This window comes from Heptranchias perlo, chromosome 11, assembly GCF_035084215.1.
Source record: "Heptranchias perlo isolate sHepPer1 chromosome 11, sHepPer1.hap1, whole genome shotgun sequence".
Lineage (NCBI taxonomy): Eukaryota > Metazoa > Chordata > Chondrichthyes > Hexanchiformes > Hexanchidae > Heptranchias > Heptranchias perlo.
Window position 1 is genome coordinate 68,014,529 of NC_090335.1, and position 13,130 is coordinate 68,027,658.

Below are 13,130 nucleotides of genomic sequence, written 5' to 3' on the forward strand. Positions count from 1 at the left end.
CAAGAAAGCGTAACATGTGTCTGGGTGATGTGCGTGTCATGTATGAATAGCTACCAGTGTGTGTGGCCTGTGAGTTGTGTGTCGGTGGCTTGCAACAGTGGTAGTGTGTGAGGGTGAGAGGAAGCCTCTGATTGGAGGAGTTGAGTACTGATGGAAAGAGTTTGTTGGTATGTGGGTGATGGGGGGTGCAGTGTGTGGTGCAGTGGATGCGGCTCGTGGTGTAGTTGGTAGGAGACGCCACTTGACAGTTGACCTCACTCACCTTGACCACTCATGTCAAAGCATTGAACTTCTTCCTGCACTGCATCCAAGTTCATGATCCTGTGCGCCTGGCATTGACTTCATCCCCTACTGCCTCCCACTGCCTTTTGGATATATTTCTGGAGGGCCTCTTGCTCCCCCCCCTCCCCCCCCCCCCTCCTTCTGTCCACTCTTGCACCAAGGCCTCTGGTGTATCAGCAGAGAACCTTGGTGCATGCACTCTCGCAGACCTGGTACAAACTCAGATCGGCAGATTGGTGAGGTCTGGCATGTCGATTGGAGGATGTGGGATTTAGTGGTGCGCAACCTTTATTGAATGTTTTAACATAACTCAACAGTGTGTAAACATAGAGACGGGACCTGCGTCTGTACTTTACGTGTGCGATGTCTGATCTCCGTTCAGACTCCATGCAGACAGCAGACTCTTATTTTCAGCAAATAACAGGTACCAGCTACCTTTAAGAGATTTCAAACAGACAGCCTGCCTATAAGAGATTGGAGCTCCCCCTGCTGTGGAAAGTGCAAATTGCATGGAATCCTCATTCAACGCTGATTTCCAACGCAGATTGCAAGTAAGTCCTCAGGCCTGACGAAAATCTTGTCCTGCCTGAACAGGGGTCATTGGGCGCGGGATAATCGCGGATCATACTACCCCCGGCCAAAAACAGGCCCTATCCAATTTTTCCGCCAAAAAGTCTGCAAAGGAATATAGACAGGTTAAGTGAATGGGCAAGAAGATGGCAGATGGACTATAATGTGGGGAAATGTGAGGTTATTCACTTTGGTAGGAAAAATAGAAAAACAGAATATTTTTTAAATGGTGAGAAACTATCAAACGTTGGTATTCAGAGAAATTTGGGTGTCCTTGTAAACGAAACACAGAAAGTTAGCATGCAGGTACAGCAAACAATTAGAAAGGCAAATGGCATGTTGGCCTTTATTGCAAAGGGATTGGAGTACAAGAGTAAGGAAGTCTTGCTGCAATTGTACGGGGCTTTGGTGGGAGCACACATTATTAGAACTAAAAGCTGACCAGTCCCCAGGTCCTGACGGACTTCATCCTAGGGTCTTAAAAGAAGTGGCTGCAGATATCGTAAATGTATTGGTATTAATTTTCCAAAATTCCCTAGATTCTGGAAGGGTCCCATCAGATTGGAAAATAGCGAATGTAACTCCTCTGTTCAAGGAAGGAGGGAGACAGAAAGCAGGAAACTACAGGCCAGTTAGCTTAACATCTGTCATAGGGGAAATACTAGAATCTATTATTAAGGAGGTTATAGCAGGGCACTTAGAAAATCTCAACGCAATCAGGCAGAGTCAACATGGCTTTGTGAAAGGGAAATCGTGTTTAACTAATTTATTATAGTTCTTTGAGGAAATAACAAGCAACGTGGATAAAGGGGATCCTGTGGATGTGGTGTACTTGGATTTACAGAAGGCATTTGACAAGGTGCCACATCAAAGGCTACTATACAAAATAAGAGCTCATGGTATCCATATTAGCATGGATAAAGGATTGGTTAGCTAACAGGAAACAGAGAGTAGGCATAAATGGGTCATTTTCAGGTTGGCAAGATGTAACGAGTGGAGTGCCACAGGGATCAGTGCTTGGGCCTCAACTATTTATAATCTGTATCAATGACTTGGATGAAAGGACCGAATGTATGATTGCTAAATTTGCTGATGACACAAAGGTAGGTAGGAAAGTAAGTTGTGAAGAGGACATAAGGGGCTCGATTTTAGGGTCGGGTTACCTGCGGGTTTCCAGCGGGGGGGCCCCGAAAATCCCAATCTCCGATCACGTGACCGGATTCGGACGAAATCCCGGCCACTTCCGGGTACCGCGCTGACGTGCGGGGCTGCGCGCGCAAGCCCCGCTGGTGGGAATCCCGCAGGCAATTAAAGCCAGCGGGGTTCCACTTGAGAGCACTTAACTTGCTCGTTGTGGTCAGTTAATGAGCTGAAGCAGCTGTCAAAAGAGGAAGTGTGGGATTTTACGGTCAAAGCAGTCAGTTTCCCACACTGGGGGAAACAGGACCCTTCAAACCAGGCGTGTTGCAGCCAGCAGCCTGTGGCAGGTGCCAAGGTGCGCTCCACGGGGGAGCGCCCTCACCCACGCAGGAGGCCACCGCGTCACATAGGGCAACCCCTGCCCTCCACCAACCCCCGCCAAGCCAGAGGACAGACCGACACGAAACCGCAGCCCCAGTCCGAGGACCCACCCACCTACCCTGCACAACCCCTCAGACCAACACCTGCCAGTTGGGTGGTGTGTGGACACCCTCGGAGGACGAAGAGCATGACCACCACCAGCAGCCTCGCAGTCCACGCCGTCCGCCGCAGAGACGTGGATCCCCCCAACACGGTGTGGTTGCACGCCCACCTGCACAGCAGGAGGGAGGGCTACCGCAGAGAGAGATGCGTCGCAGAGGGCACTACCCTCGCCACAGGGTCCACAGACCGAGGCGCAGCTCCCCGGACCTCTCCCAGCAGCAGTGCACAGGGAGGTGCAGATTCGCTCGACATGTAGTCGTGGAGATCTGCAGCCTCTTTCATGCCGAGCTGCTCCTGGCTGGCCCCAGCACCAACTGCTTACCTGTCGCTGGCAAAGTCACCACTGTCCTCCACACCTTCTCCTCCGCATCCTTCCAGGGTGCAGCCGGCAACACCGCCGATGTCTCTCAGTTGTCTGCGCGGACGAGCCCTGCAAATATACCTGCACCTACTCTGCAGTAACACGATGGGTGGCATCAGTGGTGGGTCCTCATAGTGATACCCAGGAGCGGGCATTATTGGACACAATGGACAGGATTCGCGGAGACATGGCAGTGGTGGTGTCAATATAATGTGTGCTGTTTGTGGCTCTGAAATTCAATATGGGTAACACCCATGACAAACCCTCAGACACCCTTGTGCACCCCCTTCATGCTGACGAGACGTTTGCCTTACCCTGCCTACTGCACATATGTGATGCATGCCCTGTGGCTGCAGCACAGGTGGTGGCAGGTTGAGTGAGGCTGGCCGTGAGGGAGATGCACGAGAGGGTGAGTATGGGATGGAGCAATGAGATTGTATGAGGATTGGGTCGCGTGTTAGTGGCAGGATGAGTACTGGCGAGGTGAGTAGGTGGAGGTAAGATGAGGATGGGGTGTGAGTGGGCATGAAGGGTGATGTGACAGAATAGTGTTGGCGGTGCCGAAGGAGATTTGGGGTGGGGGCAGTGTTGTGGCAGACGGAGTGTAGGGGAAAGACTTCGTGTTCTCACTGTGGCTGACCTACTGCGGTCATTGCAGCGCCTCCTGCACTGTATGCAGGTGGGCGATATGTTGGTGGCGCAGGTGACCCCCTCTGCCACCTCGAGCCAGGCCTTCTTGGTGGCAGAGGCAGGCCGCTTCCTCCCGCCCGCCGGGGGGAAGATCTGTGTCCTCCCCCTCCTCCTCACCCCATCTGATGATACCTGGGGTGAGGCATCATTAAACTGGGAGCAGCCTTCCCCCTGGGCTGCTCCATGCTGCAATTTGTCCCATTGGTTGCAGCATCTGTCAGTGGAGGACTGCCCCTTTAACTAGAGAGCCTCCAGCTGACAGATCGTACTGCGCATGCGCAGCCCGCCCGACGCGCAGGCCAGCGCCGTGGACCCCGGAGGAGCAGGTAATTGGATCCTATTAGTGGATTGCCTGCTACGATCGCGTGGGCAACCCACTAATTTCGCCGTTCGCGTTTTCGACGCTCCCGGAGGACCACCCGCTGGGAACCCGCAGGCCTGCTAAATTCGAGCCCAAGGAGTCTGCAAAGGGATATAAATAGGTTAAGTGAGTGGGCAAAAATTTGGCAGACGGAGTATAATGTGGGAAAATGTGAACTTGTCCACTTTGGCAGGAGGAATAGAAAAGCAGTATGTTATTTAAATGGTGTCCAAGTACATGAATCACAAAAAGCTAGTATGCAGGTACAGCAAGTGATTAGGAAGGAAAATGGAATGTTGTCATTTATTGCAGGGGGAATGGAGTATAAAAGTAGAGATGTTTTGCTACAGTTGTACAGGGCGTTGGTGAGACCACATCTAGAATACTGTGTGCAGTTTTGGTCTCCTTATTTAAGAAAGGACAAAATTGCTTTGGAGGCAGTTCAGAGAAGGTTCACTCAACTGATTCCTGGGATGAGGGGGTTATCTTATGAGGAAAGGTTGGACAAGTTGGGCCTGTATACACTGGAGTTTAGAAGAATGAGAGGTGATCTTATTGAAACATATAAGATCCTGAGGGGACTAGAAGGGGTAGATGCTGAGGGGATGTTTCCCCATGTGGGAGAGACTCGAACTAGAGGACACAATTTAAAAATAAGGGCTGTCCCATTTAAGACAGAGATGAGGAGAAATGTTTTTCTTAGAGGGTCGTGAGTCTGTGGAACTCCCCTCCCCAGAGAGCGGTGGAGGCAGGGTCATTGAATATTTTTAAGGCTGAGTTAGATAGATTCTTGATTAACAAGGAAGTCAAAGGTTATAGTAGGTAGACTGGAAAGTAGGGTTGAGGTCAAAATCAGATCAGCCATGATCTTATCAAATGGCACAGCAGGCTCGAGGGGCCGAATGGCCTACTCCTGCTCTTAATTCGAATGCTCATATGTACACCTGGAGTACTGTGTACAGTTTTGGTCTCCTTACCTAAGGATACTTGCCCTAGAGGCGGTGCAACGAAGGTTCACTAGATTGATTCCTGGGATGAGAGGGTTGTCCTATGAGGAGAGATTGAGTAGAATGGGCCCATACTCGCTGGAGTTTAGAAGAATGAGAGGTGATCTCATTGAAACATATAAGATTCTGAGGGGGCTTGACAGGGTAGATGCTGAGTTGCTGTTTCCCCTGGCTGGAGAGTCTAGAACTAGAGGGCATAGTCTCAGGATAAGGGGTTGGCCCTTTAGGACTGAGATGAGGAGGAATTTCTTCACACAGAGGTTTGTAAATCTTTGGAATTCTCTATCCCAGAGGGCTGTAGATGGTCAGTCGTTGAATATATTCAAGGCTGAGATCAATGGATTTTTGTACTCTTTAAGGGAATAGGGCGGGTAAGTGGAGTTGAGGTCAAAGATCAACCATGATCTTATTGAATGGCGGAGCAGCCTCGAGTGGTCGTATGACCTAATCCTGCTCCTATTTCTTATGTTCTTAACCTTGTATATTCCAGGGAATACAAGCCTAGTTTATGTAATCGCTCCTCATTATCTAAACTTTGGAGCCCTGGTAACATTCTGGTGAATCTGCACTGCACTCCTTCCAAGGCCAATATATCCTTTCTAAGGTGCGGTGCCCAGATCTGTACACAGTACTCCAGATGTGGTCTAACCAGGGCTTTGTATAGCTGTAGCAAAAGTTCCTCCCCTTTATATTCTAGATGTCTAGTTATTCCATAGCTAACATTCCATTCGCCTTTTTGATTATTTTTTGTACCTGACTACTACATTTTAGTGATCTGTGTACATGGACCCCTGAATCTCTTTGAACCTCCACTGTTTCTAGCTTTTCACAATTTAAAAAATACTCGGATCTATCCTTTTTTGGTCCAAAATGGATGACCTCACACTTGCCTACGTTGAAATCCATCTGCCACAGTTTTGCCCACTCACTTAATCTATCAATCTCCCTTTGTACTATGCCACCAATCTTTGCATCATCGGCAAACTTGGATATATGGCTGTCTGTCTCATCCCATTAAAATTAACCTTATCAAAATCTAGAATCTTAATAACTGTGTTAAATTTCTCCTTTTCAAACCTAACATTGAATTCGATCATATTCAGGTCACTGTTAGATACATGTTCCATTATTGTTAGATTATTAACTAAGTCTGGCTTATTACTTATTACTAAATCTAGTATGGCCTGCCCTCTTGTTGGTTCAGGTATATATTGCTCCAGAAAACTATCTTGAATGCACTTAAGAAATTCAATACCTTTCTGACTTGAGCTACTCTGCTCTTCCCAATCTTTATGAAATTTAAAGTCTCTCATTAAAATAGCTCTGCTTTTGCTACAAGCTCTGAATACATTCTGCCACTTTGTTGCTGCTATCAGGAGGCCTGTAGACAACTTCCATTACACTTTTAAGTCCTTTCTTATCCTTACTTCTAACCATAGTGTCTCCACTGATTGCTTCCCCTTACCTATAACCTCTCTTACGAATGTTGCTATAGTATCTTTAATCAATAAGGTTGCCCCTCTTCCTCTTCCAGTTTCCCTATCCTTTCTAAAGACCTTATAACCTGGAATATTTAACTCCCAATCATGACCAGCTTATAGCCATGCCTCAGTAATGGCCAACATGTCATACCCTCTAAGCTGCATTTGAGCCTCTAATTCACACAATTTATTTCTTATACTCCGTGGGCCCGATTTTAGCACCCGCTATCGGGCGAAATCCGAAATCCAGGATCCCGACCGGATCCCACCTCGATCCCGCCCACTTCCGGGTTCCCCACTGACGCGCCGGCGTGCGCGCGCAGCCCCCGCTGGTGGGAATCCCGCAGGCAATTAAAGCCAGCGGGATGCCACTTGAGAGTATTTACTTAGCTATTTCAGGTCATTGACTGACCTGATTAAGGGACTGTGTGTGATTTTGGATCAACATGGGGCTGTTTCCCACACTAGGGGAAACACTCCCAGATTGAATGGACGTGTTGCAGCTGTCAGCCTGTGGCAGCTGCAAAGGTCCATTTGACAGGTGGGTGGGGGGAGACCCTCACCCATTGCAGGAGGCCACTCTGTCACTTGGGACAAAGTTTGGCCTCCACCACCCTCCTCCTGACGGTCAAAGTCACCAACCTGCACACTTACCCCGGGGTCCGGAGATATGTACCTACCTTGCGGACCCCCTCAGATGTACATCTTGCGGATGGGGGCCGCCATAGCTGCAGTCATGACCTCTTCGGAGGGCGAACAGCATCACCAGCCTCACCAGCCTCGCCATCCATGCCGTCCACCTCTGACACGTGGAGCTCCACAACAGAGTGCTGTGACACATCCACCTGTACAGCAGGAGGGAGGGCGAACGCAGAGAGAGATGCGTCGCAGAGGGCACTACCCTCGCCACAGGGTCCACAGACTGAGGCTCAGCCTCCTGGACCTCTCTGAGCAGCAGTGCACACGGAGGCTCAGAGTCACTCGACATGTAGCCGTGGACATCTACAGCCTCTTTCATGCCGAACTGCTCCTGGCTGGCCCGTGCACCATCTTCCTACCTGTCGCTGTCAAAGTCACCACTGCCCTCCCGAACTTCTCCTCCACAGCCTTCCAGGCTGCAACCGGGGACATCGCCGATGTCTCTCAGTCGTCTGCGCAGAAGAGCCCTGCAAATACACCTACACCCACTCTGCAGTGACACAATGGGTGGCATCAGTGGTGGGTCCTCATAGTGATACCCAGGAGCGGGCATTATTGCACAAACCGGACAGGATTGGCGAAGACATGGCAGTAGTGGTGCCAATATAATGTGTGATGTGAGTTGTTCTGAAATTCAATATAAGTAACAACCATGACAAACCCTCAAACACCCTTGTGCATCCCCTTCATGCTCACGACACGTTTGCCTTACGCTGCCCACTGCACATATGTGATGCATGCCCTGTGGCTGCAGCACAGGTGGTGGCAGGTTGAGTGAGGCTGGCTGTGAGAGAGATGCACGAGAGAGTGAGTATGGGATAGAGCCATGAGATTGTATGAGGATTGGGTTGAGTGGTAGTGGCGGGATGAGTACTGGCGAGGTGAGTAAGTGCAGGTAAGATGAGGATGGGGTTTGAGTGGGTGTGAGGGGTGATGTGACAGAGTAGTGTTGGCAGTGCCGAAGGAGATGTGGGGTGGGGGCAGTGATGTGGCAGACGGAGTGTAGGGGAAAGACTACGTATACTCACTTTGGCTGACCTACTGAGGTCATTGGACAGCCTCCTCCACTGTATGCAGGTGGGCGATATGTTGGTGGCACAGGTGACCCCCTCTGCCGCCTCGAGCCAGGCCTTCCTGGTGGCGGAGGCAGGCCGCTTCCTCCCGCCCGCCGGGTGGAAGATCTCTGTCCTCCCCCTCCTCCTCACCCCATGTATTGATACCTGGGGTGAGGCATCATTAAACTGGGAGCAGCCTTCCCCCTGAGCTGCTCCATGCAGTCATCTTTGCTATTGGTTGCAGCATCTGTCAGTGGAGGACTGCCCCTTTAAATAGAGCGCCTCCAGCTGACAGATCTTACTGCGCATGCGCAGCCCGCCCGACGCGCAGATCAGCAGCGGGGAACCCGGAGGAGCAGGTAAGTGAATCCAATTAGTGGGTTGCCTGCTGCGATCGCGCAGGAAACCCACTAATTTCACCGCGCCAGCTTGCCCATCTGCCGGGAACCCGCACCCCTGGTAAAATCGGGCCCCGTATGTTAGTATATAAAACTCTTATTTGGGCAAGGGATCCTAACCCGTCCTTCTGCCCTGATGCTGTCCTTCTCACATCATTTAATTTAAGATGTTTCTTATTTGTCATTCCTGCTGTAACTACTTTAGTGATTTCAATTAAAATAAAAATTGAAAATGCAGTATTTTGCTTTTGATTTAGTAATTTTAGTGTTCCCTTCAGCTGGAGTATCTATATCACTGTTTGTGACCTGAACTCTACTCTTAATTAAAGTCTGAGCTGTGAGGGGAGGTTGAAGAACCTGGGAATGTTTATTCTGGGGAAGAGAAGGCTCAAATGAGACATTATTCAAATATTCTAGATCCTTAAGGAATAACTTGAACCCTGATAATAAGTTTGAGAATGCCACAAGCTGTAGAACCAGGTCACACAGGCTCGAGCTTAAAATAGGCGAGATGCCTATTACTTTAGGCAGTGTGTGGTGAACATGTGGAAAATTTAAAGGAGAGTTGGATCGATGTTTGAGGGAGTGATGATTGAAGGGGTTTCGTTTTTGGGACTAGCCGGATGGACTGCAGAATCCTTTTCATTCCTGTTCCTATTTAACAGGGAGAGATCCAATGAGGGGAATTGGGGAAGAGAAGAAATGCATTTCTACAGAAACAATATTAGTCTTTTCTTTTTGTTTTAACAGATTATCAACAGCAAGAGTACAGGGAATCGATATGGTAGCTGGCCGGCAGAGATCCAGATTGATGGCTGCATCTCACCAAAGACAAACTAACTGTAATGGGCGTTCTTGGCCTCCCAGCCTAGTTCAGAGCACAACTCAATTCTCCTGTCTCATTACCAGGTTCAGATAGACTGCTGGACACCTTGAGTAGGATGAAAACAATCACTGAAAGTAGCAGCAGGTTAACCGACTGTACGACTGGCTCCACTCTGCATATGATGGATTAAATCTTAAAGAATTGAGATAATGCAAACGCAAAAGGTGTAATTTTAATCTAACTTGCTGGGCGGGAAACACACAGGATCGAGTGGAACACTGGTTTTACACCCCGCCCAATATTACTCTCCATTCAGACGGGCTGTAAAACCAGCGTTGCACCCAATCCCGTCAGCTTCCGGACAGGTGGGTTAGTTTAAAATTGCCCCCCAAAGTTTATAAGCTGCTCGAATCAAACAAGGTCTGAGCGTTCCAGGTCGCCTTTTCCATAGGGAGACGGATCTTTAAAAAAGCTGCTGGACCCCACTTTCGCCAGGATCTAATCCTGGAGCCCACTGTATGTCTGTTTCTTGCGGTGTACAGTGTATTGGGGGCAACTGAGGCGATATTGGCGGAAATTTGGACAGCTGAATTCATCATGTCAGTGCCACCTCTTCCAGTGGTGTAACCACAGAAGGCAGCAGGTGTAAGAAGTGCCTAATCCCCTCTTCCAACACCGAGGGCAAAACCAGGTCCTGCTCCAGAGTCCACATCTATCAGCCCAGATAATGGCAACTTTACACCACCAGATGGCAGGAATTTCCACATAGAATTACATAAAATGTACACCACAGAAACAAGCCATTCGGCCCAACAGGTCCATGCTGGTGTTTATGCTCCATACGAGCCTCCTCCCATCCTTCATCTAAACCCTTCTAGCCCCCTGTTTTCTGCTAGTTGCCAGTGAATTGCACCAAAAATAAATTTTGTGCGATTATGATGATACTCGCAGTCCCGTAATACCCAACATACCTTACCTCAGGCTCACACTGAGTGAGTGTGAATGACTCTGTCCCTCATAGTCTGAATTAGAATACAGATTTGCCCAATGATTGACATACTTTCAATTATTTGGAGCCACTGACATTTTTTTAAAAACTTTTTTGGCAGGGATGGTACTGATTAAAACTGCCTTTCTCTGAAAAGCAAGGTAGGTTTTTTCAATCCAAGGTGAACAGCAACTGTTAACGGAGAAAATCAACCCATCTGATCCTGCATATTATCTGCTAATTATTTTCTTAATTCTTCTGAAGCGACTGTGAGCATTATATGTTGCCAATACTCCCTGGATCTGCTCTGCCATTCATCACTACAGAGCTGTGCATGCTCAGGTGATAGCCTTCGGATGCTCGACCTCGCCGTTTTGACGTTGTAAGTGAAAAGCCACAGGCCGGTGAAAGTGGGGCCAGTGAGGCCATGGGCTAGTGAGCATGGCATTGCCCCACAACAAGAGAAGCTACTATGTAGTACCAGATGAACCAAGAAGTGGGACACCATGTTAGGCGAGACAGACCCACTTGAGCTAATAACGCTTGATTGGTGAAAAGTAAACAAATGCAGGACTGTAATGCTGTATGAAGAGAAAATTGCCTGATTTGAGGAAGCCAGTGAAAAAAACAAATGCAGAACTTGTTTGATTCTGATGAATGGAAACGGTAAAGGGTGTAAAACTTAATAGAGGTAGTTTTGACTTTGCGGGATAGTGTAAAACGGGTGATAGCGAGTCGGCAGTCCGTTTTACATCTCTCCCCATTTTTATTTTTATTTCTGTCGACTTCAATGGAAATAAAAATGGGGAGAGATGTAAAAGAGGCTCCCAACTCGTTATCACCCGTTTTACACTATCGCACCAAGTCAAAGTGACCCCCCCACAATTTCTGTCTGACTTCAGTCATTTGATTTAAGGAGAGAGCAGGAGTTATGGCTCTTCTGCCTATTTTGTTTATTTGTTACTCTTTGTCTTAATAAACTGCTTTCGTCCCACTGAATCATCCGGTTAACAGGGAATGGGGTCCAGAACCTGCTGTATTTTACTAAGTGAATGCTTTTCAGTATCAATGAAAGCTTTTTAACACTAAATTCAAGTTAACCAAAGATGTCAGTAATTTTCTAAGGAGCCATCTCTAGCTTTGAATCTCAGCACCTCTGTGTGAAGTAACTCACAAAAAAAGGGAGATATTTTGAAATAATTTTTTTTTTTTGAGATTGAGATCTCCGCAATCCTGCTCAGACATCCAGCACGAGTCTACATTCTTGTGCTACAGGAGTTAAATCTTAGAGGTGCCACAGAATTGCAGGGGCCCTGAATATGGGTACTGAAAAATCGTAATGCTTGAAATAATAAATAGGGGACAAAAGTCAAACCAGAAGAAATGGAAATTAAGGTTTTTTTTAAGAGGTACATATGCAAAGTTTTGTGTCATTATGTTTACACTGAGTTTTAGCATCTCAGTAGCATTTTTAATATATTTAATGATTATTCTGCCTTGTGATGTACAAGATAAAATTTCAAAGAATTTTCAAGGCCAGGGAACACTGACATTTCTCGAGCTGTTAGTGGACTTGGCTTTTCTCATATTGGGTGTGCCTTTCTAGTTAAAGTTAATGTACCAAGTCCCATTCACCTCTGTGCTCGCTGATCTACATTGCCTCCTGGTCTGGCAATGCCTCGATTTTAAAATTCTCATCCTTGTTTTCAGATCCCTCTATGGCCTCGCCCCTCCCTATCTCAATAACCTCCTCCAGCCCTACAACCCTCTGAGGTCTCTGCACTCCTCCAATTCTATCCCCTTGCGCATCGCCGATTTTCACCACTTCGCCTCGGCTGCCTAGGCCCTAAGCTCTGGAATTCCCTCCCTAACCCTCTCCGCCTCTCTATCGCTCTCTCCTCCTTTAAGACGCTCCTTAAAACCTACCTCTTTGACCAAGCTTTTGGCCACCTGTCCTAATATCTCCTTATGGGGCTCGGTGTCAAATTTTGTTTGATGACATTCCTGTGAAGCGCCTTGGGATGTTTTACTATGTTAAAGGCACTATATAAATGCAAGTTGTTGTAATGCAAGGAAATACCTACTGTTACATACAAGGGTTTGAGGCAGACAATATCAGACTGCAGCAGCATAGGAGGTTGCATTTCAGCAATTGTGGAAATGAGATGCCTCAAAATGGCACCCGGTCACACTGCTTGAATTAAATCAGTGGGCAACTGGGATCCTAGCTGGTCATCTCAAGTCGAGTTGCTCCTGTCTATACTTCAATGGGTCCCTAATGTAACCACAGCAGTAGGAAGAACAGTGACCTCATTCATTTTGAGAAATGGGGGGTGGGGGCAAGGACAGAATGGGCTAACAGCATTCCCACTCTCAAAGAGGATGATGGGCAGAGAATCAGGGGGAAAGGGGGCCAGGGTATTTCTAGCTTTATGCAAGGTCTGTTGCGAGAAATAAAAAATAAATGTGAGCTTCCTGTCTATTTGATTGAGGTTGAGTTGCCATTTGCATTAGTACTGTAGTAAGCTGGGGCCGTCGGTTCTGTTCAATTTACCCCACTTAAATTGTGGGACAGATTCTACTTCTTCCAAGACAGGACAGAAACAATAGAGCCCACACAGGGTTGCGCATTCACAATTGTTTCAAATTCTTGATTGAGGCTTTAATTTCTGGCAATGGATCTTCTCTGATACTTGAAGATCTGGACAGTACAGCAAGCAGCCAATGAC

General features: G+C 47.8%; 1 protein-coding gene across 1 annotated transcript in view; it reads left to right on the forward strand.

Annotated features, from left to right (window-relative positions):
* Positions 1-12,883, forward strand: part of LOC137327465 (protein FAM3B-like) — a 34,329-nt gene extending 21,446 nt beyond the window's left edge. Inside the window, exon 8 of the mRNA XM_067993316.1 lies at positions 9,338-12,883. Within this exon, the coding sequence (XP_067849417.1) occupies positions 9,338-9,427 (90 nt within the window). The 3' untranslated portion in view covers positions 9,428-12,883. The remainder of the gene's footprint in view (positions 1-9,337) is intronic.
* The last annotated feature ends 247 nt before the right edge of the window (positions 12,884-13,130 follow it).